This window comes from Salmo salar, chromosome 04 (genome assembly GCF_965601325.2).
Source record: "Salmo salar chromosome 04, fSalSal1, whole genome shotgun sequence".
Lineage (NCBI taxonomy): Eukaryota > Metazoa > Chordata > Actinopteri > Salmoniformes > Salmonidae > Salmo > Salmo salar.
Genome location: NC_138294.1, coordinates 60,605,536 through 60,628,520, shown reverse-complemented (window position 1 = coordinate 60,628,520; position 22,985 = coordinate 60,605,536). Strand labels below are relative to the sequence as shown.

The following is a 22,985-nucleotide window of genomic DNA, read 5'->3' as shown; positions in this document are numbered from 1 at the left end:
TCTTAAGTCTGAATCGGGCCTTTGTTGCATAGCAACAACAAACTATGCAGAAACAGAGAGAGAAAAGCTAAGGGTCTGAAAGTTACTGTCATAATTTACAAAGGAAAAGAATTCTATAAACTACCTGAAAGTGTCAGCGTCCTTGAGAGAGATTCATCCTCTCTCCAAGAGGGCGTGTAGCAGACACAAACAAACTTGGTACTGTGACATGGCATGGAGAACCCAAGGACACTTTATGAGGTAGGACTAAGAATAACTTTTCTCTGGACAAATTGAGAGTGTGGTGGTGTGGGGAAAGGAAGAGTGGTGGCTGAGGAGGAATGTGTGAGGATACACTAAAAACTGGGCCCTGGCCTGCGTCACTACATTGTCTTGTCCACCATTAATAAGTAGGGGAAATGGAAGAGATAGCAGACTCCATATAACAAAGATCACAGAGACCAGATAAGAGGAGAAAAAGGGGTGCATTGCATCCCATCTGTTTTCCTCCCTCCCTTTTCAACATCCCTCCTCCCACTCAATGCCACTCTGCAGAGGCTCTAGACTCACGTGGTCATATCTCCAAAATCACGTCGTTGTCACGCCTCCCTCGGAGGCCTGGTGAACTTTGTATTGCAAAAAGGTGTTGAATGGTCCGCGGCAAGATTTTGATTGGATGTTGTCTTTCAAGAACCCTCCCCCACACGCCCGTAGAAGGGGTGCTGTGTGTTATGTGCATCACTGTTTTCCGTCCGGGTAGTTGTCTATTCTAGTTTAACCTGTTGGGGATAGGGGGCAGTATTTGCACAGCCGGATAAAAAACGTACCCGATTTAATCTGGTTACTACTCCTGCCCAGTAACTAGAATATGCATATAATTGTTTGATTTGGTAGAAAACCCCCTAAAGTTTCTAAAACTGTTTGAATGGTGTCTGAGTATAACAGAACTCATTTGGCAGGCCAAAACCTGAGAAGATTCCAAACAGGAAGCGCTCTCTCTTACTATTTCTTGGCCTTCTTGATCATCTCTAACCAAAACAGGGGATCTCTGGCATAACGTGACATTTTCTAACGCTCCCATAGGCTCTCAGAAGGCGCCAGAACGATGAATGGTGACTTTGCAGGCCATGGCTGAAAAACAGTAGCGCATTTGGATAGTGGTCGATCTGAGAACAATGAGACTGAGGCGCGTGCACGAGCCGACACCATGTTTTTATTGATTGGTCTTTGAACGAAAACAGGGTTTCCCGGTCGGAATATTATCGCTTTTTTACGAGAAAAATCGCATAAAAATTGATTTTAAACAGCGTTTGACATGCGTCGAAGTACGGTAATGGAATATTTTGAAATGTTTTGTCACGAAACGCGTCGGGCGCGTCACCCTTCTTTACCCTTCGGATAGTGTCTTGAACGTACGAACAAAACGCCGCTATTTGGATATAACTATGGATTATTTGGAACCAAACCAACATTTGTTATTGAAGTAGAAGTCCTGGGAGTGCATTCTGACGAAGAACAGCAAAGGTAATAACATTTTTCTAATAGTAATTCTGAGTTTGGTGAGTACCACACTTGGTGGGTGTCAAAATAGCTAGCCATGATGGCCGGGCTATCTACTCAGAATATTGCAAAATGTGCTTTCACCGAAAAGCTATTTTAAAATCGGACATAGCGATTGCATAAAGGAGTTCTGTATCTATAATTCTTTAAATAATTGTTATGTTTTTTGTGAACGTTTATCGTGAGTAATTTAGTAAATTCACGGGAAGTGTTCGGTGGGAATGCTAGTCACATGCTAATGTAAAAAGCTGGTTTTTGATATAAATATGAACTTGATTGAACAAAACATGCATGTATTGTATAACATAATGTCCTAGGAGTGTCATCTGATGAAGATCATCGAAGGTTAGTGCTGCATTTAGCTGTGGTTTTGGGTTTTGTGACATTACATGCTAGCTTGAAAAATGGGTGTCTGATTATTTCTGGCTGGGTACTCTGCTGACATAATCTAATGTTTTGCTTTCGTTGTAAAGCCTTTTTGAAATCGGACAGTGTGGTTAGATTAACGAGAGTCTTGTCTTTAAAATGGTGTAAAATAGTCATATGTTTGAGAAATTGAAGTAATAGCATTTCTAAGGTATTTGAATATCGCGCCACGGGATTCCACTGGCTGTTGAGGTGGGACGCAAGCGTTCTAAGCCACTCTGGTGACAAACACTTGTCCATTCGTCTGAATTTGTTCTGTTCACATGGCTGCGCTTTGCTGACACTGAAAATATCTTGAAGATTGCCCATTATTTAGATTTTGTAAGGACCCAAAAAACAAGGCAGTGGCAGTACCTATTCAAATAAGTAAATAAGTACATTTTGAAAATGTTAAACTATTCATTATTAGCTAGATAGCTGGCTACAATAGGTCACTTTGTAGGCTAAATGTCTTCAGCTAGCTAACTTCATATTAGCTATCTATCTTGATGTAATCATTGTAAATTAAAAACAATCTCCAAATGCATTTGTAGATAACAGTTAAAGAAGTAGTGTTGTCACAACACCAGAATTTTGACTTCGATACCGCTACCAGGTTTAGTATCACAATACTCAATACCGTCACAATACTCAATACCGTCACAATACTCAATACCAAAACGATACCACGGCAAAAGAATAAGGCACAACATGGCAATTGGTCCAGACCGATAAACTCAGCTATTGCTCTGTTCAACTGTCTTGCATCTTTTGAGTTCAATATCATTACTTTAAAAAAAAATTCAGAGACAGTCAATGACTCAATTATACAAATATACAATCAATTTGACTTTGTTTTTACCAAATCTAACTAAATTATGGTAATAATTTATTTGAATGGTAAATCTCTATTGATAAACTGGGTAAATCAAGATGTAGCCCAGGCTTGTGCACAATACAGATGAATGCATATTCAATAGGTGTGTGCATGCATTGAGTTATTGAGCTTGTTTTGGCTGATTTCATGGGGCTACAGATGCCAAACAAACAATATTTTTCCCTTCCAGTTGGGACTTAATTTTATTGTACTGATCAACAACATTTGCATAAAAGTAATAGATCATATTTGGGAGAGACGTGAGAGAGACTGAATAAGTGTATGAAAAGTTTTTGTGGGAAATCAACTTTGAAATCAGCATATTTTGCATTATGGTTAGCAAGCAAAGTTAGCCTACAAAGCTGGAAGCTACCAGTATCTTCTTCCATTGTAAAGTATTTTAGCCAATATAGACATTGTTTTCCGAATAGTAATTAACAGTTCCAACATTTCGACATGCCGTGTCGCATTATTCAAGACTTAACTTCTGTGCAGCATGAGGGGAGCTAACATGATGCAGCTCAGATTCCCAGTGCAGGCTAGCAATGAGTAAGTGGAGCATGCACGGTGCGAGCTATAATAAGGGGTTGACTGCTCTGATAGACAGGCTTGATCTGTGAGACACATGACACAGGAGTACCTGAAGCAACAAAAATTCTAGTACCGAACCGCTTTTCATGTTCTAGTATCAAAAGAGTAGCGAAGTTTCGGTATACCGTGCAACACTACATGAAAGAGGGTGAAACTGCAGCTCCAGCTACAGTAAAGGGAGAGTGTAGGCTACTGGACAGGACAGTGTAGGCTACTGGATATGGCAGGTCATTTTGTGGGAGGATATTATGAAAAGATTGTCCAGTTCCAGTCCCTAGAGGGGAAAACTTTGAGGACAGAGAGATAATAGCAACATCATATTCAGTGGTGTCTAATTTAAATATAATGAAGCCTGTTTCTTTGTGATGTTTCTGTCCTCAGACATGGAAAGCTGTAAAAGCCTTTTTGCATATGAAGAGAGGTCCCAATGAATATCACAACAAACTTAGGGTATATCCTATATGCCATGGGTTATATGTGTAGGCCTATGTTAGCAAATGTTGTATATAAAAAAATATAGTGAAACATCACACACACACACACACAATGTATAAACCTATTGGAGTTGGAGCAGGACAACCCTGCTGGAGGTCTGCTGGGTGTAGCAGGGTTCTGTTTCAGCCCAGCATTAACACACCAGGATTCAACTTATCAAATCTAAAGAGTTCATAATCAAGTGTGCCATTGCTGGGCTGGAATAGAAGTTTGCTCACCCAGTAGATCAGGGACCAGTGGAGCAAGGTTGGCTACCGCTGGTATGGAGTTTTTTTGGTTCACCTGAAATTATGCTTTAGTAATAATAGCTTACATGTTACTACTCAATGATCTATTGTTATTTAGACTAAGATGTCTAATCTTTACATACAAGTTCACTTATATGTACATTCTGAAGTGATGAAGTGTTGATTCTTTGAAGTGAAGCGAGTGTTTGAACTTGTTTTAATTGTTCAACTATTATTCAAAATTAACTAATGTCAATGTTGATTAACCACATCACAATCCTGCAATAAAGAGGGGAAAGGGTTCTGTCTCTAACGTGTCAGTGTTGTATTCTAAAATTAGTCCAGTTGTATGATCCTTTTTGTCTAGTTGTAAGATTTCCAATCTGTTTTATTTGATTGTCACTCTCTCTCAGTATATCAGCTCTGTGAATCCAATCTGCAGCTTATCATATGGCATGCATCGCCAATGCAGCCATAAGCCTACAGTATGGTGACATTACTGGCCTTATTGGCATCTGAAGCAGAGAATAGCTAAACTCACACATTGTTTACAAGTTAAACTATATGCTCTCAATTTCAACTGATACCATAACAATAGACAATGTATAGGAGGCCAACCATATACCAGACTCTGTACATGCCTTTTAAGCGCTGACATATAACATTCAGTGCAAATCCAACCCTTGTAATTTAGTTACAGTATATGAAAATAAGGAGATGACAATTAGGCTACTGGAGATCAGCATTACAGGTAACATTTAATGAGGTTCATTTAATTTCCTTCATTTGAGCAAAATTATTGCAGTTCCCATAGAAACAGACACAGTACATGGTTGCTCTATGTATCACTGACCCTGGAAAGCTAGCAACTGGGCTAACACAGCTAACCTTTCAGATCAATAATATGCTGTTTTTATTCACATTTTGTTGGCTATATAGTAGCTAGCTAGCTAGTTATACCTAGTAGTTTACAAAGTTGGTTGACTTTTCTCAAAACGAACCTCATTATGGCTAGCTACTTGTCCCTCATGCTAGCCTATACAGCCAAATATCACTTCAGAAACGTCAAAATATTGATATGGCCAGCATTGTAGACCATTTCTCCCCTCTTGTTGCAGCTTTAGCTCATCTCGAAATAACAGTGAAATGCTGTCAAAACCAGTGTGCTGCAAAAACGTTCTAAAATGTTTTGTCACCCGTGCTTGTTTTGTTGAAATGTTTAGTCCTCACACACTGTTGCACCTACAGCACTAATCTGGTGAGCACCTTTGGAGCACCACCCAAACAAGACATTTGATTGGTTTGAAGTGTTGCGAGGCGTCACAGATTTACAGCGGGTTCTGACCCCTCTTTAGAGGATTTCTTCCATGGAACTTCCCCAGGCTTCCCATTTTAGGGAAGCCTAGTTCACGAGGAGCCTATAGAGGCTCAGAAACCAGCTAAATAACACTCTGGCTACAGTCTGACTTATCTACCCTTCTCCTAAAATGGTGCACTCTTTCCGCGAGGCTCCATCTAGCCACGCTTATGCTACACCAATACAATGCTTTGAATCAATGGGGGGAGTGAACGAGATCACACTTCTGGAGAATAGAGGGGTAGAGAGAATCTGACCACAACCAGTGTGGTGTTTTAGGAATGGAGGAAGGCTAGTTACTGTTTGTGGTGTAAAGTAAATGAGGCTGACTGTGAACTCACACTCGTCTCTGCTGTGACCATTGTTTGAATGCAGTGTCTGGTGGTCTCCTCCAGAAGACTGGCTGTGGCTGCGGTGAAGAAGGCCCCTCCTCCCTGTGACCCCCCACAGGGCCCCGAGGCCGCGCCTGTCCTCCAGTAGCCCCAGCTCCTCGGCCGAGTGGCACTCCAGCATGCCCGTGGCGTAGTCCGGCAGCCCTTCTGCCCCCATCCCCTGGTTCCAGCGTGGGGTGTAGCGGGGTACCTGGGCGTCCAACTGGGGCAGTAGTTTACGGTCTCCATTCTGGCTGTAGCAGAGGAGCTGGTGCTTGCCCCCCCGGCAGCCAGGACTCCCCTCTGAGCTGACAGAGTCTTTGTTCTGGGCGTACTGCACGATGCGGCTGATCTTCTGGCTAAGGGCCAGCTTCATGCCCTCGTAGGGACTGCGGGAGACCTTGGAGCGGGACAGCTTCTGGTTGGCAATGAGGTGGTACTTCTCAAAACACTCCCGGTGGCCCCGTAGGGATTTGGTGTGCAGGAGGGTGGCATGAGAGACACCTGGAGGGAGCAATCAGTTAAAGAAGACAATTAGTTACATGTTCTATTTAGCAATCAATGCTATATGTATATCAAAGCATTGGATACATTTCTATGAAACAGAGGTCTAAGAACTGAAATGAGGTGCTGTTGGCTTTGCTCTTTTTTCAAAGTCAAGCCACTAAAGATATATTTTTTGTCTTCTTTTTTTGTTGTAATTTTTACCCCCTTTATCACCCCAATTTCGTGATTATGATCTTGTCTCATTGCTGCAACTCCCCAACGGGCCTGGGAGAGGCGAAGGTCGAGTCATGCACCATCCGAAACATGACCCGCCAAGCCGCACTTCTTAGCACTGAAGCCAGCTGCACCAATGTATCGGTGGAAACACCGTTGAGCTAACAACCGAAAGTCAGCCTGCAGGCGCCCGGCCCACCACAAGGAGTCGCTAGAATGCGATGAGCCAAGTAAAGTCCCCCTGGCCAAACCCTCTCCTAACCCGGACGATGCTGGACCAATTGTGTGCCACCTTATGAGACTCCCAGTCACGGCCGGTTGTTACACAGCCTGGGATCGAACCCCAGGCTGTAGTGACGCCACAACACTGCGTCGCAGTGCCTTAGACCGCTGCGCCACTCGGGAGGCACCACTGCATATTTCAATGACTTCCTGCTCTAGATGCTTTTCTCAAAGGACCTAAAACTATAAAACGGTATTACAGTACTAACCTATTATTTATTTTTTAGAATGTACCTACTGAAAGCAGCCTAAAAGGCAGATTTAAGTATTTTAATGTCTAGAGCAGGGCTGCCCAACCCTCTTCCTGGAGATCTACTGTCCTGTGGGTTTTCAGTCCAACCCTAATTTAAACACACCTGATTCTACTAATTAGCTGCTCAACAAGACCTTAACTAGCTGAATCAGATATGCTAAATTATGGTTGGACCGAAAACCTACAGGACAGTAGATCTCCAGGAAGAGGGCTGGGCAGCCCTGGTCTAGGGGATAGTGGGCTTCTGAACCAGGGAGAGAGCAGAGATGGGAGAGATTTACCCATCTTAAATGGACAGATACCCACTAGGCTGAATTTTGTCTCACCTCAATATCTAAAATGGCTTTTCAAAGATAGGCCAACACTGCATTTTAGGTTCACAGAATTTGTAAAAGAAGAACAGAGTCAAGTAGGCTACCATCTTTGCAAAGATAAAAGCTTTGACCCTCCTTTTTAAGGACATTACTTAAATCCTTCTGAAGAATCTCATTGAGTAACTATTTAAGAGAAGTTGCAAGAGAAGTTGCTCTGCTGTGGTGTGTACGCTCCAGAGAGTGAGGGTATTTGAGTCATAATAACAGAGCCTCCAGCTTCCTCAGAAGGAGAGGTTTACCACAACATTTCCTCAACTCAGACTGCAAGAGGCCATTCACTCTCTAACCCACTTAACACAGAAGAAATGCGGGAGAATTTACCACATATACCACACCCAAATTCAAAAATCACCTTAAAGTAACCTGGGGGCAGTGTTGTGGATTGGCAATGGTGTAAACACTGAATGCAGTGTGTGAGAACAAGTTAGCAAGCAAGCTAGTGGGTGTGTTGTACAAGCATTGTCTTCAGTCTTTTTCCTCCTGGCCTACATTTCTATCACGCAGACAGACATGCTGGAACATGAAACTAGGGGATTAGTCAACGTCAAGACACAGTGAGAGGCAGTAAAGCGGATGCTTGTTAGGTAAGTTCACCGCAAACACACCTCTAGGAAAGAGAGGAGATGTAAGAAGGCATACGGCCACCAAATGACTAGCCTATTGCACTAGGCCTATACAATAACTATAAATATGCAAAGTCAGAATTCAGTCCATATCAGTCATCAGAAAGCATTAGCCTCAACTTTAAGAAAAAGGATTTAAAAAAGTGAGAGATCAAACTAAATCAGGTCAACATGATCAGGCCATTTCCTAGTGTGTTACATTAATGGTCAGGGCCAACAACAGGAAGACACACTTAACTATAGCCATATCCCAGACAAAGAGGAAGACCTTCAGCCAACCTAGTTCACTCGCACGCACAGCGAGCAGCTTGGCTGCCTGTAACAGAATACAGAGAAAAGCAAACAGGAAAGCATCAAGTTGTTCAACGCTGTAGGATTTAAGACACAATAACCGACTTGCTTGTGTTAACCAACCCCATGACACACAAGGTAAAGTAAAAAAAATAAACGCAGTATTCTTGTTTAAGAACAATTTGGCCTATACAATCATTGTGTGAGTGAGTGAGTGAGTGAGTGAGTGAGTGAGTGAGTGAGTGAGTGAGTGAGTGAGTGAGTGAGTGAGTGAGTGAGAGAGTGTGTGTGCCCTGAGAGACAGCTCTGTGGTGGATTAGTCTTATATACTTGAGGCTTGGAAAGCTGGCCTGGGACAGTGTTGTGTCTGTGTCGCTGGCTACAGAAGATTCCCTAAATACCCAACCTGCTCAGCAGTTACCAGGGTCTCCATAAGCCGCCCAGCCAAGAGCAATGCCTTAAGCCCGATCAGATAAATCAGGCATCGACTACTGACGCGTCTGTCCCATTTAAAATACAAATAAAATACATTTAAAAAACAGTCCCAACGGTCAAATCACAGGCCCACAAACAGAGCAGTGTACCAGCCCAGAGCCAAGCAGCTTAGCAGCTATGGATATTGGCTAGCAATACTCTTTCTGTCACACAAACAAACACCATTCAGCGGTGAGTAAACGTCTCAGACAGTGGCAGTCAACTCGTCAGGGAAATAAGTAGCAGCATAACACTGCAGCTAATGAGCAACAGGCTTGTGTGAACACAGAACACTGGCCTGTGAATCATCCTTCTGTTAGCTTTAGCACATCTCCGGTTCAAGCAGTTTACCTGGCCTTCAGAGAAACAAAGCCACAGAGCAGCCTCATCATCCAAGCATTGTGCAAAACATTCACCATGCCGACAGAGTCAGACTCATGTTTGAATGGTGTCTGAGTAAAAGCAAAGGGAGCATAGATAGCAGAGGAACGATCAGTGAGTAACTCCTGTTTGGATTGAACGCTGTCTAAGTAAAAGCATATATAGGGCAGGTAAATATTACATGAGGAATGATCTGTCATCATGCTATATGGTGAGTAAGTAACTCCAACCCGAAACGCTACAGCTAATCCCAGAGGCTAAGGAAGCAGAGAGACATGATCCATTCAGAATGCAGAATTCTGCATTTTTCCCACACTGGATTTATTATTTATTTCCTTTTTACACAGGAAAAAAATGTGTGTTGCATTCTGAAAAACGCAGGTATACTGACCATGACACTCAATGTTGATATTTAAATAGACTCGCTGTGATTATCCGAAAAGTGTCATCCAAAACACACGCTTTGTCTCTGCGGCAGTGTGGGACGGGTGTGTGTGGCGGAAGATGTAGTCAGTGGCATTTTCGTTGCTAGGTACTGCATGTATAAACCGCTGGAATTTTGAAGAAAAGCTTGAATAAATTGGAATGGCTAGCCAACAAACAATGACAAGTCAATTAACACAACAAAAAAACTATAAAAAAGGTTCTTTAACCCCTCCGCAAATTGAAATGAAAGTGAGACAGAGAGGAGACAGACGGAGACCGAGAAAGGGACAGAGATCGCTGCAACAGAAACAGCTAGGGTAGAAGAGAATGCTGTACCTAATGCTAATCTCCCACAGAAATGGCTTCACATGAAGGAAAAAGTAGTACATGGTGTGTCAGGGAAACATATTGTATGTTTATGTGAGAAGTGTGGGAAAAAATAATTCCTTCACCACAGGCTGCGCAACCTATTAGAAAATTGCATAAAAACGCCATGCAGATCGACCACGGGGATGCAGTATTGCTTCAGACTGTAAATGTTTTGTAGAAACATTGGAAGAAGCAGAAAAGTAAACAGACGACTCAAACTGTGGAACTGCGGATTGTATACTGTATGGCAAAAGAGGAAATAGCAGACAGCAAGTTTCCAGTGTTGATAGAGCTACAAAAATAAAAGCTTCTACCCTGCCATTCAGTCGGGTACCACCTACACATATCACTCCAGCATTGCGCAAATGCAAAACACCATCGGTCAAACTTACTGAGAAGGGCATTCAGGAAATAGAACAGAGTCCGTATGTTGGAATAATCAGAGTTAAAATCTGTGACAGTTGCAGTCAAGAAGAAACTTGTGATGTTTGTGAGGTATGTGCATGAGGGCCAGGCGAAGACTGTTCTTAGCAAATGTAATGATACCGCATGGAGATGCCAAAACAATCACAAATGCCATCCTAGCAACATTCTAATCAAAGGTTATCAATTTTAAAAATGTGGTGGGACTGGACAGCGACGGGTCAAGTGTCATGACTGGAAAAGGCACAGGGGTGGGTCAGAGACTGCAGGAGAGAAACCTGTACCAGCTCAAAGTGCACATCAACTTGTGTCCTCCAACACATCAAAAGGCCTGACAGCTTCACAGCAATAACCCATTTCTTGCTGGATTTGCTTCCAATCATGGACATACTGAACCTGTTTTTCCAGAAATAAAATGTCTCTTGCACACATCAAGCCGATGGTTGCGGCAACCAGGACCACCCTACAATATATCTCAGACAACATGGGCGTGTATCAGCAACAGCTCATAGATGAGACCGCTGCCAACCCCGGTTACTACAAAAGCCACAAACTCCTCTTCAGCGGGGATGGCAAAGTGTGCACACACAGACTTCCTCTCGCACCTGATCCAGGGCCTTAATGACAGATTCGCAGAAGATGATCTGAGACATCTCTCTTGCATGGAAAAACGTCTAAATCCTGCCAATCTACCCGACAATGACCGAGACCTTACCCAGCACGGAGCTCCTGAACTCGACTCGTCTATGCAATATCTACAAATATATTCTACCAATGTCCTGTGGCAGGAATTTACCCAGGTCAAATGTGTTTATGCTAAAATGTCTTTGTTAAAAAGGAAATTCATAATTAATATTGCGATGAATACAGTTTTGTGCATTCTCTGTTCTTTTTCCCCCATGCGCCTCACTCACTCACAGCCTCCATCCCCTCCCATTGGAGCAGTTTCCACAATTCCCGCTGTAATTGTTACATCAACATATAGCTATAAAATATTTTTGTTTAATAGGCAATGCTTAATAATATTATGATGAATTCATGTTTAATATATGGTTTTGTGCACTCTGTCTAATTTCTTTCCCCTACGTCACACACAGCCACCATCCCCTCCCATTGGAACAGTTTCCACAATTGTTACATCAACATTTACAAAATGCAGAGATGGTCTCCTGCAATAACTACTCCTTTTTCTTCCCCAGGTAAGACATCTATTAAAACACCAGGGCTATAAAACCATGGCAGAAGCATGCATGGCTCTTATTCAAGAGTTCCCCGACATGTTCCCAGTGCACGCTCAGCTGGTCCTTGCCTTGTCCAGTGTTGCTACTGAAAGGGGATTCAGCTGCCAGAACCAAATTCTGGCGAAGAAACGGTCCCGCAGTGATCCCCTAGAGGCATTAATGACCATTTTGATAGGGGCACCGGTGTCCTGAAAATGTTATTTTGCTGGGGCACGCACCATTTTTTACCAGGATGACAAAAGGAGAAAATAGAGATAAAAAATAGAAAGCAACTGAGGGAGATTTGCACACATTTGTGCAAAATGTACACCGAACAAAAATAAATGCAACATGTTTCATGAGCAGAAATAAAAGATCCCAGAATTGCACAAAAAGCTTATTTCTCTCAAATTTTGTGCACAAATGTGTTTACATCCCTGTTAGTGAGCATTTTTCCTTTGCCAAGATAATCCATCCACCTGACAGGTGTGGCATATCAAGAAGCTGATTAAAGAGCATGATCACAACACAGGTGCACCTTGTGCTGGGGACAATAAAAAGTCACACTAAAAAGCAGTTGTCACACAAGTTGAGGGAATGTGCAATTGGCATGCTGACTGCAAGAAATGTCTACCAGAGCGGTTCGCAGAGAATTACATTTTCATTTCTCTACGATAAGCTGTCTCCAACGTTGTTTTAGAGAATTTGGCAGAGGGTGCTGGGGAGTATTTCTGTCGGTAATAAAGCCCTTGTGGGGAAAAAAACTAAATTAGATTGCCTGAGCCTTCCAAGTGGGTGGGTCTATCCGGTCATGTGAAATTAGGGCCTAATGAGTTTATTTGAATTGACCGAGTTCCTTACATGAACTATAACTCAGTAAAATCTTTGAAATTGCTGCATGTAGCATTTATATTTTTGTTCGGTATAATTAGTGGAACATACAGTATCTGACAACATTAAGTTTAACTGTAGCCAACTTTAAAATGAATACATTACAAGGTAATTATTTACAACTGATTAACAAGTATGGCGAGCTGCTATCTTACATTTGTGAATGTGACGACATTAAAAGCAGTGTGCATTGCTACCGGGTTTTAGAGCTTGCTCTCATGTCAAATTACCATAACAACAATAGCAACAACCGGGTCAAAGTTGAATGTCTCTTGCACAGTTGCAGCTTGCTATATTGTGGATAAAGAGTTACCTGTCTAACAGAACAGAGAGTCTTCTTTAATGGAAGCCTCTCCAACATAATCCAGGTAGAATAAGGAATTCCCCAGGGCAGCTGTCTAGGCCCCTTACTTTTTTCAATCTTTACTAAGGACATGCCACTGGCTTTGACTAAGGCCAGTATGTCTATGTATGCAGATGACTCAACACTATATACATCAACTACTACAGCGACTGAAATGACTGCAACATTTAACAAAGAGCTGCAGTTAGTTTCAGAGTGGGTGGCAAGGAATAAGTTAGTCCTCCATTTTTCTAAAACTAAAATCATTGTATTTGGGACAAATCATTCACTAAACCTCAACTAAATCTTGTAATAAATAATGTAGAAATTGAGCAAGTTGAGGTGAATAAACTGCTTGTAGTAACCCAGGATTGTAAACTGTCATGGTCAAAACATATTGAGACAACAGTAGCTAAGATGGGGAGAAGTCTGTTGTTACGTTCCCCAGTTTCTGTGTTGTAGTTTGTGTTTCAGGTAATGGCTTCCTGAAGTTCTCCAAGCAGCTGATTGGTCGGCCCCATTGCTGATTGGAGAGCTGACCCCGCCCCCTCGTCAGGACGCAGCTGTCTCCAATTAACAACCCCACCTAAAGCTATATAAGCCAGACAGAGAGATGATTGCAGAGAGATATTTGCTGAGAGACACACAGATGATGGCCGAGAGATATTTGCTGTGAGACACAGATAATGGCTGAGAGTTATAGCATGTTGGTTGTTTCTCAGAAAGAGAATTTGGTATGTACTTAGTTGTTGCTGAGAAACCTTATTATGTTCTGTGTTAGTTTGTTGCTCAGAGAGAGAGCTTCTTTAATGTCCTGAGTTCTCAGTTTAGTTGTGAAATTGTTTGTTATTCTGTTTCCTTTGTTCCCAGAGGGGAAGGGGAAGGCACCTAGGGAGTGCTTAGGCAAGAGGCCCGCGGGCATACATATACCCGTAGTAGTTTACTGTCTATGCACACTAGGAAAGACCTGGGCGGACCATCCCATGTATTTTGGTTAGTGCACCAGGTGGTGCTAGTTAGGTAAGTAGTGGGTAGGCAGGTAAGGTAGGAGAGGGTTTTGATATTTACTTTCTTTGCTTTGGTTCCGTCCAGCCCCTTTTTCCCAAACTTATCGTGTGAAGGATTAAAATTCCCTGTAAACGGTATATTCTGCCTATTTGTCATCCTTGCTCACACCTACACTTCCATACCTCTTTCACACCACGGAGAATTAAGTTGTAGCAGGGTGTTGCGTCCCCTCTTTCTAGAGGCGTGCGTAACATCTGTCCATAATAAATCGCTACTCTACCTTCTTAACAGCACTATCAACAAGGCAGGTCCTACAGGCTCTAGTTGTCGCACCTGCACTACTGTTCAGTTGTGATGTCAATCTGTAGAGATCGACTTCATCACTACGTGTATTTGTGAGAGGTACAGACATCTTGAAAGCACCAACCTGTCTGTTTAAATGACTAGCACACAGCTCAGACACCCATTCATACCCCACAATACATGCCACCAGAGGTCTCTTCACAGTCCACAACAGACTATGGGAGGTGCACAGTACTAGATAGAACCATGACTACATTGAACTTTATTCCACATCAGGTAACTGATGCGAGCAGTAGAATCATTTTAAAGACACACACACACTGTGTTGTACATACAGTTGAAGTCGGAAATTTACATACACCTTGGCCAAATACATTTAATCCTCGTAAAAATTCCATGTCTTAGGTCAGTTAGGATCACCACTTTAATTTAAGAATGTGAATTGTCAGAATAATATGAGGTGATTTATTTCAGCTTTTATTTCTTTCATCACATTCCCACATTCCCAGTGGGTCAGAAGTTTACATACACTCAATTAGTATTTGGTAGCATTGCCTTTAAATTGTTTAATTTGGGTCAACTGTTTGGGTAGCCTTCCACAAGCTTCCCACAATAAGTTGGGTGAATTTTGGCCCATTCCTCCTGACAGAGACGGTGTAACTGAGTCAGGTTTGTAGGCCTCTTTGCTCGCACACGCCTTTTCAGTTCTGCCCACAAATTTTGTATGAGATTGAGGTCAGGGCTTTGTGATGGTCACTCCAATACCTTGACTTTGTTGTCCTTAAGCCATTTTGGATGTATGCTTGGGGCCATTGTCCATTTGGAAGACCCATTTGCGACCAAGCTTTAACTTCCTAACTGATGTCTTGAGATGTTGCTTCAATATACCCACATAATTTTCCTCATTAAACCAGAGGACATTTCTCCAAAAAGTACGATTTTTGTCCCCATGTGCAGTTGCAAACCGTAGTCTGGCTTTTCTATGACGGTTTTGGAGCAGTGGCTTCTTTCTTGCTGAGCGGCCTTTCAGGTTATGTCGATATAGGACTCGTTTTACTGTGGATATAGATACTTTTGTACCGGTTTCCTCCAGCATCTTCACAAGGTCCTTTACTGTCGTTCTGGGATTGATTTGCACCTTTCGCACCAAAGTACGTTCATCTCTAGGAGACAGAACACATCTTCCTGAGCGGTATGACGGCTGCGTGATACCATGGTGTTTATGCTTGCCTACTATTGTTTGTACAGGTGAACGTGGTACCTTCAGGCGTTTGGAAATTGCTCCCAAGGAAGAGCCAGACTTGTGGAGGTCTACAATGTTTTTTCTGAGGTCTTGGCTGATTTCTTTTGATTTTCCCCATGATGTCAAGCAAAGAGGCTCTGAGTTTGAAGGTAGGCCTTGAAATACATCCACAGGTACACCTCCAATTGACTCAAATGATGTCAATTAGCCTATCAAAAGCAATGACATAATTGTCTGGAATTTTCCAAGCTGTTTAAAGGCACAGTCAACTTAGTGTATGTAAACTTCTGACCCACTGGAATTGTGATACAGTGAATTACAAGTGAAATAATCTGTCTGTAAACAATTGTTGGAAAAATTACTAAGTAGATGTCCTAACCGACTTGCCAAAAATAGAGTTTGTTAACAAAAAAAAGTGTGTAGTGGTTGAAAAACTAGTTTTAATGACTCCAACCTAAGTGTATGTAAACCTCCGACTTCAACTGTATGTGGTAGTGGAGTAGGAGCCTGAGGGCCCCAGGAAGAGTAGCTGCTGCCTTGGCAGCAGTTAATGGGGATCCAAAATAAGACAATTATAATAAGGCAAATGCCAACAAGAATGTGGTAAAAAATTTGGCTGTTTGAAAGGGGACCATATAAACATTTCCCAATTCCTTTTTCAGGCAACATACCGCATATCCTATGTGAATTAGGTATTAGTAATACACTCCCTTGGTCCCAAAGAACCAGACTATGCCTCAGTATGCCCATAATGACAAGCTATAGGTAACTGCTTTCCTTTCTGCATATTGTTTCACTCAACCCTGTTTGTGTCTGTGTGTAGGCCTACATTAGGCAAGGACATTCAATCCTTGACACAGATTCGGAGTCGTCGAGGTAGGAGGTTGGTAGTGAAAAATGGTGCAGGGGTCATGGTGATATCATGTCTAAATAGAGCTTGGCACGGCTGTCAACAACTGCAGAGCTAAACCTGGAGAACAGACAGAACTCACGTGTCTACAGTACACCATACATACTGGTCACACTTTAGTCCTGCTGCTACACTACGGAGTGGTGGAGGGGGAAGATGAGGGACTTTTAACCAGTAGGGGTGAACAGAAACTAGGGGTTAATACAGTGAGTTAAGCAGTTATTACCTTTTTAAATACTGTTACATTGCCTTCATATAGACTGAGTATACAAAACATGCTCTTTCCATGAAATAGACTGACCAGGTGAAACTATGATCCCTTATTGATATCACTTGTGGTGATAAGGTTAAATCGACAGGTTAACCTTTCTGGCGCAGGCGTTCCACTAGCGACCCACCACGACAACATCCGGTGAAATGGCACATTCATAAAAAATACAAGTATGTCAAGAACTGTAACGCTGCTGGGTTTTTTTACACTCAGTGTATCAAGAATGGTCCACCACCCAACTTGACACAACTGTGGCAAGAAATGGAGTCAACACGGGCCAGCATCCCTGTGGAATGCTTTCGACATCTTGTAGAGTTCATACCCGGATGAACTGAGGCTGTTCTGAGGGCAAAAGGGGATGCAACTCAATATTCTTAAGGTGTTCCTGACATTTGGTATACTCAGTGTATATGATTATGTATTTAGGCAGGTCAATCTAGATAGAGCTGAACAGCATATGGTGCAAATTATTAATGAATTAGCCTAAATATTACTGTATTCCCAAAACATAGGCCTATTAATGAAATTGATAAAGGCCTTTTGTCCAAAACTGGAATTAGCGCTGAAAGCCGTAGATTACTCGACCACTCCAAAATAAATACCCCAAATGCCAAAACTGAAAGCCATTTGTGCTCAATGGGGGGTGGAATAGTGGCTCTGGGATCAGCTATAGCAAAGTCAGCACGTTTCTCTATCGGCCACACGGAGCTGCCAGGCTGCCACAGCCCTTAACATAATCAGAGCTGTTTGCATCTCGAGGTGAGGAGTTCAGCCACAATGAGCAGGCCGTTTAGACCAGAGAGCAGCACAATGACCCCTAACAGCAGCACAGTGGCAGCATCAGCTTCATCATTCCACTGCATTGTGTCTGACTCAGATCTGCTGAGCCCCTCTTCGTTCTCTGGAATTTCCCCCTGCCCTTTTTCATTCTCATGATGCCAGCTGTGTGTGAGTGTGTAACGTCACTAGCCTCAGCAAAAATTCCATCTCCGTTATGTAACGGGATGAAGAGGAAGGAATGCTGCGGTTTGCCTTGGACTGAATCCTGCTGCTGCTCATCTGAACTGCGGTCTGCTTTCTATAGTCTGTGAGATTAGAGACTGAGGTCACATCACACCTGTGTGATAGACAGGAGGACAGGACACATAACAGCCCTCAGGTTAGAGGGGGGGCTCTGAGGTGGTTACTCTGTCTCAACAGCCTGAGGCCCGTCAGCTCCGGGGAAAAACAATCTCTGGTGTGAAACTGATGTATTCTGACTAAGAGCATCAGGTTAATTAAATCTTCAAAGAATATTGGATACGTTTAGCCGTTTTTTTGCTTTAGAGTGATCAGGGGAGTGCAACTATAGTTTTCCTTCACAGAAAATACATTAGTACAACACATTCGGCAGAAAATAACACAGATGACAACAGAACTGCAACGCTATTTGGCTAGCAGCCACACAAGTATATTTCCTAATGTTTGCTTGAAGTTAAATCGAGCATTTTACCAGAGAAAAGTAAGCTACATAGAGAAATGTACAGGCGAAAAGTAGCTACACATCAGTCAGAGCTAGGGCTCGAAATGAAGGGTGTGCTGTCGTCAAAACAGAATTTGGGACAGTTGAGGGACGATAAGTGGCTGATGAAACAGATCGCAACATTTAGCTTAAACGTTGATAAACTATGATTAACTCACATTACAAGCGCAGCAATGTGTTCACTCGTCTCAGCCATATGCGTGAATATTACAAAATGCTATTACAGGAGAACACCATTTCTAAAACGCGCACCTGATGCGAGCAGTTTTTATAATGCAACAGAGACGGATATACAGCCTAATGGTAGAAACTTAAAACGAGTGCATATCTGAAGATGCAACAATAGGATTGTGCCTTAAACCAGAATGCATTATTCTACTGTCCAAAAGCTTTCAATGGCATATCAGGAAATCTTAAAGAATTTGCATTTTTGTTTATTTTGATCAGCTTTTTTTCTATTTTGGCTGTAGGCTATTAAAAGCAAGATAAACTACGTAAAACATCCAGGTTTCAAACAATGATATGGCTGACTAGGCATCACACATGTAATTATTTAGGTTATGGAAATGTATAATATTAGAATATCATTCCAATGTTGGGGAAATAGGCCTAGTAAAATGTGCATTCTAATATCTCCCAGCCTGTCTGCGAGCTGAGGTTGCGTGTGCCTGGAGTTGCTGTGGTATTTGCATTGTCTGTAGGCTATGGCTAGTTACTATGGTATTCTAGAGAATATGGTTGTCTCTCCCTGGCCACGAACCGAATGCACACTAAAATGTATAAAGTATTTTGGCCCCCCCGCTGCAACACTGCCTGGCTGGGGCAGTGCGTACACACGTGAAGAGCTGAGTGACAGATTCATTTTTAGAAGGCATGAAAGTTCGTTTCAAGTAAATTAAACTAAAGTCTACTGAAGTGAGACCTTGTTTTGTTCACAAGTTAGGTTGTTTTTTTAATGTTTGAGTTTCAACTGCTAGGGAAGAGAAGCAACTTGGATACTAGTCAGACTCAATCTCACAGGCACAAACATGACTCGTGTCGCGTTACCACGCTAACCTACCAATTTGTCTCATCTGTAATATTTTGATTAAAAGACAAAAAATGAAATTAAACAATATACCACATTACTTCTTACTTGTAATTAGGGATGCACAATATATCGGTTAACATATAGGAATCGGCCGATATTAGCGAAAAATGAGTTGGTACATGACGTAATGACGCCACGTAGCATTCCTAACCTAGCCCACAATGTCTGCTGTGTGGATCGAGCAGTCAACAAGTTGAGCAGTCATTTGAAAGAGTAAGAAAATTTCAGCGAGACAGCTCAAAAGGTTAAAGCCAAGATAACGGAATTCATTGCCATTGACAATCAACCGTTTTCTGTCGTGGGTGATGTTGGCTTTCGCCGACTGGTCGAGCACCGGTACACACTACCAAGTGCGCTATTTTTCAGATGTTGCCCTACTGGAGTTACACAGTAATAGCGTCACTACTATTAACTTCACGACGTACATACTAAGGAACGTTTGGGTTTTTGCGTGTCAAAAAAATACAGTAGCACTGTCAACGCTGTACAAAAAGTCTGCAAACAAGCAAACACCGGCCACAAACTATGTGCTTACAATACTGCGTTGGTAATAAAGCATAATTTGTTCGCCAGCAACTTCTGGGGTAGCTAGCTTTAGCTTGGTACCTAGCTAGCACCAATACAACCAGCCTGAAAACAATGACCAGTTGAACCTGCAGTCATTTTCATTATTCTTAGCAATGATTTAGGAATCCTTGTGAGTAAGTATTAGCTAGGTTGTCACTTGTCGTTCGCCTATTGAAATTGAACTTCATGAAAATAAATAACTAGCCAGCTACTTAACCCTGTTGCCCAAAGCTAATGTTATAAGCAGCCAGCTAGCTTCTTCTGGCTAGTGAAGCTCGACCGGACCAGGTTGCGAAGCTAGCCACAATAAGGATTAGGCACAATAGTGGAATTTGTGGGTTTACCTTCAAAATAAAAGTATGTAATTGACAGTGATGCAAATGAATACAAATAGTAGAACTATGCCATACTTTTATTTTGAAGGCTAACAGCAAAGTCCACAATTGTGGCTAATCCTTATTTGGCTAGCGTCACAGATGGGTCCAACCACCATTAATCAAATAAGAACCGTCTTCTAAATTAGGGTTATTTTAGATGATGACACCTAGCTATATAGTTAACTACCGTAATTTCCAGACTATAAACCGCAACTTTTTTCCCAGGCTTTGAACGTCGCGGCTAATATATGGATTTTTCCCCACTTAAAAAAAAAAATTCTCAAAAAAAAAAAAAACACATTCTGTGACGTGCTCAGTTTTTTGGCGGCATGAAGCTTTTATTAGACCAATGAAATTGCCGAACGGGTTAAGGTCAAACAACTTTTTTGTTTACTGTTTAGATTAAATCGAGCGCTCTCAAACTTCCCATCATTCTGATTACGGTAGTCATTTTGTCACCCGGATTCCTGGGGGCACAACAAAGTATTTGCAGCCACTCGACATCAGTGTAAATCGTGCATTTAAGGTGGCGCTCCGTGTTCAGCGGGAGGCTTGGATGACAAGTGGGGAGAAATCCTTCACTAAAACGGGCCGCATGCGAAGAACAACTTATGGTCAAATCTGCAAGTGGGTCCTGACAGTGTGGAGCATTGTCAAAAAAATCCACTATCATCAACGGGTTTCGAAAGGCTGGACTGCTGCATGTTGAAGAGGGCTCAGCGGGGGATTTGCCTCCGGATGAAAGTGACGAGAGCGACAATGAAAACGATCCAATATCGGATGAAGCAATTCAGAGGCTATTCAACTCCGACACCGAAGGAGATGGTTTCAGTGCACAGGAGAAGGAAGATGGTGACCAATGACTTTCTTGGTAGGCTACTGTTTACTGCAAATGTTTTATTTTTGTTACAAGCCGTGCTTCGTTAAAGCCTGTGTAAACTTCATTTGTTTCAATGTACCGGTAGGCACCTGCGGCTTATAGACATGTGTGGCTTATTTATGTTCAAAATAATAATGTTTTACAAATTCAGTGGGTGCGGCTTATATTCAGGTGCGCTTAATAGTCCGGAAATTACGGTAGCTAACTATAGCTACTGAAACAGATGTGTCGTTTTGCTATGTTTTGGGGGAAGAACATTGTTTGCATCCATGAGCTTGCTAGCTTTATTTTATGACCAGCACTGTAGGTGCGTGAGAAAACTTTACCAGCATCCTAGCACACGTGTCGATGAATCGTTGTGGCATATGAAATACGAGTGAGTGTAACCAATGTGTAATAACTACGTAAAAAATGTATGAACGCGTTAAATTATGTGACGTGCAGTCATATTCAGGTCCTGATTGGTCAAATAGTGTTATTTGATGGGAATCTTTTTTGACAAGCAAGGACCCACGTGTCCTTCTTTGGACACTGTGTTAACTAACCTCCAGATGAGCTTCAATGCCATACAACTCTCCTTCCGTGGCCTCCAACTGCTCTTAACCTGTTTAGGATAGGGGGCAGTATTGACACGGCTGGATAAAAAACATACCCGATTTAATCTGGTTACCACTCCTACCCAGTAACTAGAATATGCATATACTTATTACATATGGATAGAAAACACCCTAAATTTTCTAAAACTGTTTGAATGGTGTCTGAGTATAACAGAACTCAAATGGCAGGTCAAAACCTGAGAGATTCCTTTACAGGAAGTGGCCTGTCTGACCATTTCTTGAACTTGTTTTCCATCTCTATCATTTACTAAGGATCTCTGCTCTAACGTGACACTTCCCACGTCGTCCATAGGCGCTCAGAGCCCGGGAAAAAACAGAATGTCGTCATTCCAGCCCCAGGCTGAAACACATTATCGCCTTTCTCAAGTGGCCGATCAAGGGACACTGGCTTATGCGCGTGACCCCGACCGCCCCCGCCTTTGGGATTTTTTCCTCTGTTTGCCGAAAAGGAGATTCCCTGTCGGAATATTATCGCTTTTCTACGAGAAAAATGTCGTAAAAATTGATTTTAAACAGCGGTTGACATGCTTCGAAGTACGGTAATGGAATACTTAGAATTTTATTGTCACGAATTGCGCCATGCGCGCGACACTTCTTTACTATTTCGGATAGTGTCTGGAACGCACGAACAAAACGCCGCTATTCGGATATAACGATGGATTATTTTGGACCAAACCAACATTTGTTATTGAAGTAGCAGTCCTGGGTGTGTATTCTGACGAAGACAACAAAAGGTAATCAAACTTTTATTATAGTAAATATGATTATGGTGAGTGCTAAACTTGCCGGGTGTCTAAATAGCGAGCCCGTGATGCCTGGGCTATGTACTTAGAATATTGCAAAATGTGCTTTCACCAAAAAGCTATTTTAAAATCGGACATATCGAGTGCATAGAGGAGGTCTGTATCTATAATTCTTAAAATAATTGTTATGCTTTTTGTGAACGTTTATCGTGAGTAATTTAGTAAAATGTTAGCGAATTCCCCGGAAGTTTGCGGGCGGTATGCTAGTTCTGAACGTCACATGCTAATGTAAAAAGCTGGTTTTTGATATAAATATGAACTTGATTGAACAAAACATGCATGTATTGTATAACATAATGTCCTAGGGTTGTCATCTGATGAAGATCAAAGGTGAGTGCTGCATTTAGCTGTCTTCTGGGTTTTGGTGACATTATATGCTGGCTTGAAAAATGGGTGTCTGATTATTTCTGGCTTGGTACTCTGCTGACATAATCTAATGTTTTGCTTTCGTTGTAAAGCCTT

General features: G+C 42.2%; 1 protein-coding gene across 1 annotated transcript in view; it reads right to left on the bottom strand.

Annotated features, from left to right (window-relative positions):
- Positions 1-22,985, bottom strand: part of LOC106603527 (protein EURL homolog) — a 55,919-nt gene that overhangs the window by 13,169 nt on the left and 19,765 nt on the right. The window contains exon 3 of the mRNA XM_014197345.3: positions 5,833-6,366. Coding sequence (XP_014052820.1) covers positions 5,833-6,366 — 534 coding nt within the window. The remainder of the gene's footprint in view (positions 1-5,832; positions 6,367-22,985) is intronic.